This window comes from Cystoisospora suis, assembly GCF_002600585.1.
Source record: "Cystoisospora suis strain Wien I chromosome Unknown contig_3537, whole genome shotgun sequence".
Classification (NCBI taxonomy): Eukaryota; Apicomplexa; class Conoidasida; order Eucoccidiorida; family Sarcocystidae; genus Cystoisospora; species Cystoisospora suis.
The window spans coordinates 514-2,367 of record NW_027156332.1 but is presented as its reverse complement, the minus strand read 5'-3'; the positions used below and the strand labels follow the sequence as shown (position 1 = coordinate 2,367).

At 40.1% G+C, this 1,854-nt stretch overlaps 1 protein-coding gene across 1 annotated transcript; it reads left to right on the top strand.

Annotated features, from left to right (window-relative positions):
* The first annotated feature begins 164 nt into the window (after window positions 1-164).
* CSUI_006875 (uncharacterized protein) lies at window positions 165-1,401 on the top strand. Its single transcript, XM_068067026.1, has one exon. It carries the CDS (start codon window positions 170-172, stop codon window positions 665-667), a length of 498 nt encoding a protein of 165 aa, XP_067920996.1. The 5' UTR covers window positions 165-169; the 3' UTR covers window positions 668-1,401.
* The last annotated feature ends 453 nt before the right edge of the window (window positions 1,402-1,854 follow it).

Below are 1,854 nucleotides of genomic sequence, written 5' to 3'. Positions count from 1 at the left end.
AGATAGAAGATAGATAGATAGACAGATAGATAGATGTCTATGTATCTATATATGTAGCGAGAGAGAGAGAGTTTCATCCAGGAGAAGAAATCAAAGCAAAGACTATTTCTTTCCTTCTTTCTCACTTTTTCCTTCTTTTTCTTCTTCTTTCGTGTTGTGTGGAGGTGGGATGTCTACGACGGCGAATTCTCCTGTGACCGACGACTGTCTGGAGGAGGATGAGGTAGGCCAAGATCAGTCCTTTCACGACGGAAGCAAGAATAAGAAGAAGAATAAGAAGAAGCCTCACTGTCATTCAGAGGGAAGAGATGACGAAGAGGGAGAGAAGAAGGATCTAAAGATCAAGAAGAATTTTATTTCTTCTTCTTTACAGCAGCAGGGAGGAAATTATCAGAGTCCACCCCTCTATCGCTTAGATCAAGATGAAGAGGAAGAGGAAGTCTTTGGGATAGGAGGAGAAGAAGAAGAGGATGAGACAGAAGGAAATCGACCCGATCAAGGCCAAGAAGAAGAAGAAGGGAATCTCGTGATGCTCTCTACAGACAAAAAGAGTAAGAAGAACTACAAGAAGAGTCAAGATACACCCCAGACGAACCACATGCACAGGAGAGACGAAGAAGAGGAAGAAGAACGAAGGACACTTGCGGATGCAGGTGTGAAAGTTTAAAAGAGAGAGGAGTAGAGGAATAAAATAGAAGAAGAGGGGAGAGGGAGAAGAAAAAAGAAGAAGAAGAAAGAAGATGGATAGAGAGAGAGAGATAGAGTTTGCGGGGAGAGAGAGTCTCTTTCTTCTTATATGAAGGGACGAGAATGTTTTCGAAGAAGAATACTAATCATAATGAAAGCCTTGAAAGAGAAAGATGATAGATAAGAATGGTAAAGAAATCTTTTCTTTTGCTTCTTTGGGCCTGAAAAGTTCCTTCATTTCCTCTGCTGGAACAGACTTACCTATTTCTCAAAAATGAAGAAGAATAAGACCATAAATCGTTCATCTTCTGGATTCCCTCTGCTGTCGTCGGGGATTCTTTTCTCTTATCCGCTTTCTTTCCTCTCTCTCTTTCTCTGTCTACATGACCTGCTGTATCTACACATCATCTAGAAGGCATTCATGGATATCTTCTTCTCTTTCAAGTGTAGCAGATACGCTGTGATCTATGCTCCAGATTCATAGAGAAACAAAAAGAGAGGGGGGTGAGAGACTGAGAGAAGGATGCGAAGGACACCTATCTATCTATCTATCTATCCATCTATCTATCTATCTGTTTGCTTTCTTGCATATCTACTCACCTATCTATCTGTCGATTTCTTTCTATGTGTGGCTCCCTTTGTTGGACCTTTCTCTCCTAGCCACCCGTATAGGAAAGACGTAACTCCTCGCGTCTCTCTCTCTGTCTCTCTGTATACATATATGTTTATCTGTATCTATAGCTCTATGTGCGTATGTATTATATATTCACATACACGCATGAGGATATATATATATCTACATATACATCCAGTGGTATATATATATATATGTACCACTGGATGTATGTGGAGATCCTCGAAGAAAATCCTTATGTCTACTCTCTTCAGTAGAAAGAGAAAGAGAAAGAGAGAGAAAGGAAGGGAGTGTGTGTTTGAAGGAATATCTGTTTAATGTGAAGACAGGGGGGGGAAGGGGGGGGATTTTTCCCTTTCTTTCCTTCATAAGTTAGTGCCCTGTAAGTATAGCAGTCTAATCGATCATCTTTTTCTTTTTTCTGTACCTCTCATAAATCTCTTCTTTCTGTGTATCGTCTCAGTTCGCTCTCTTTAATTTTTTCCCTTAGCTTCTTCTTTCTTTCGTTCTCTCTTTCTTTCTTTTTTTTCTCT

Bases quoted from the DNA above. Each gene is read 5' to 3' on its own strand.
- CSUI_006875 (XM_068067026.1), top strand. From the start codon at position 170: ATGTCTACGACGGCGAATTCTCCTGTGACCGACGACTGTCTGGAGGAG.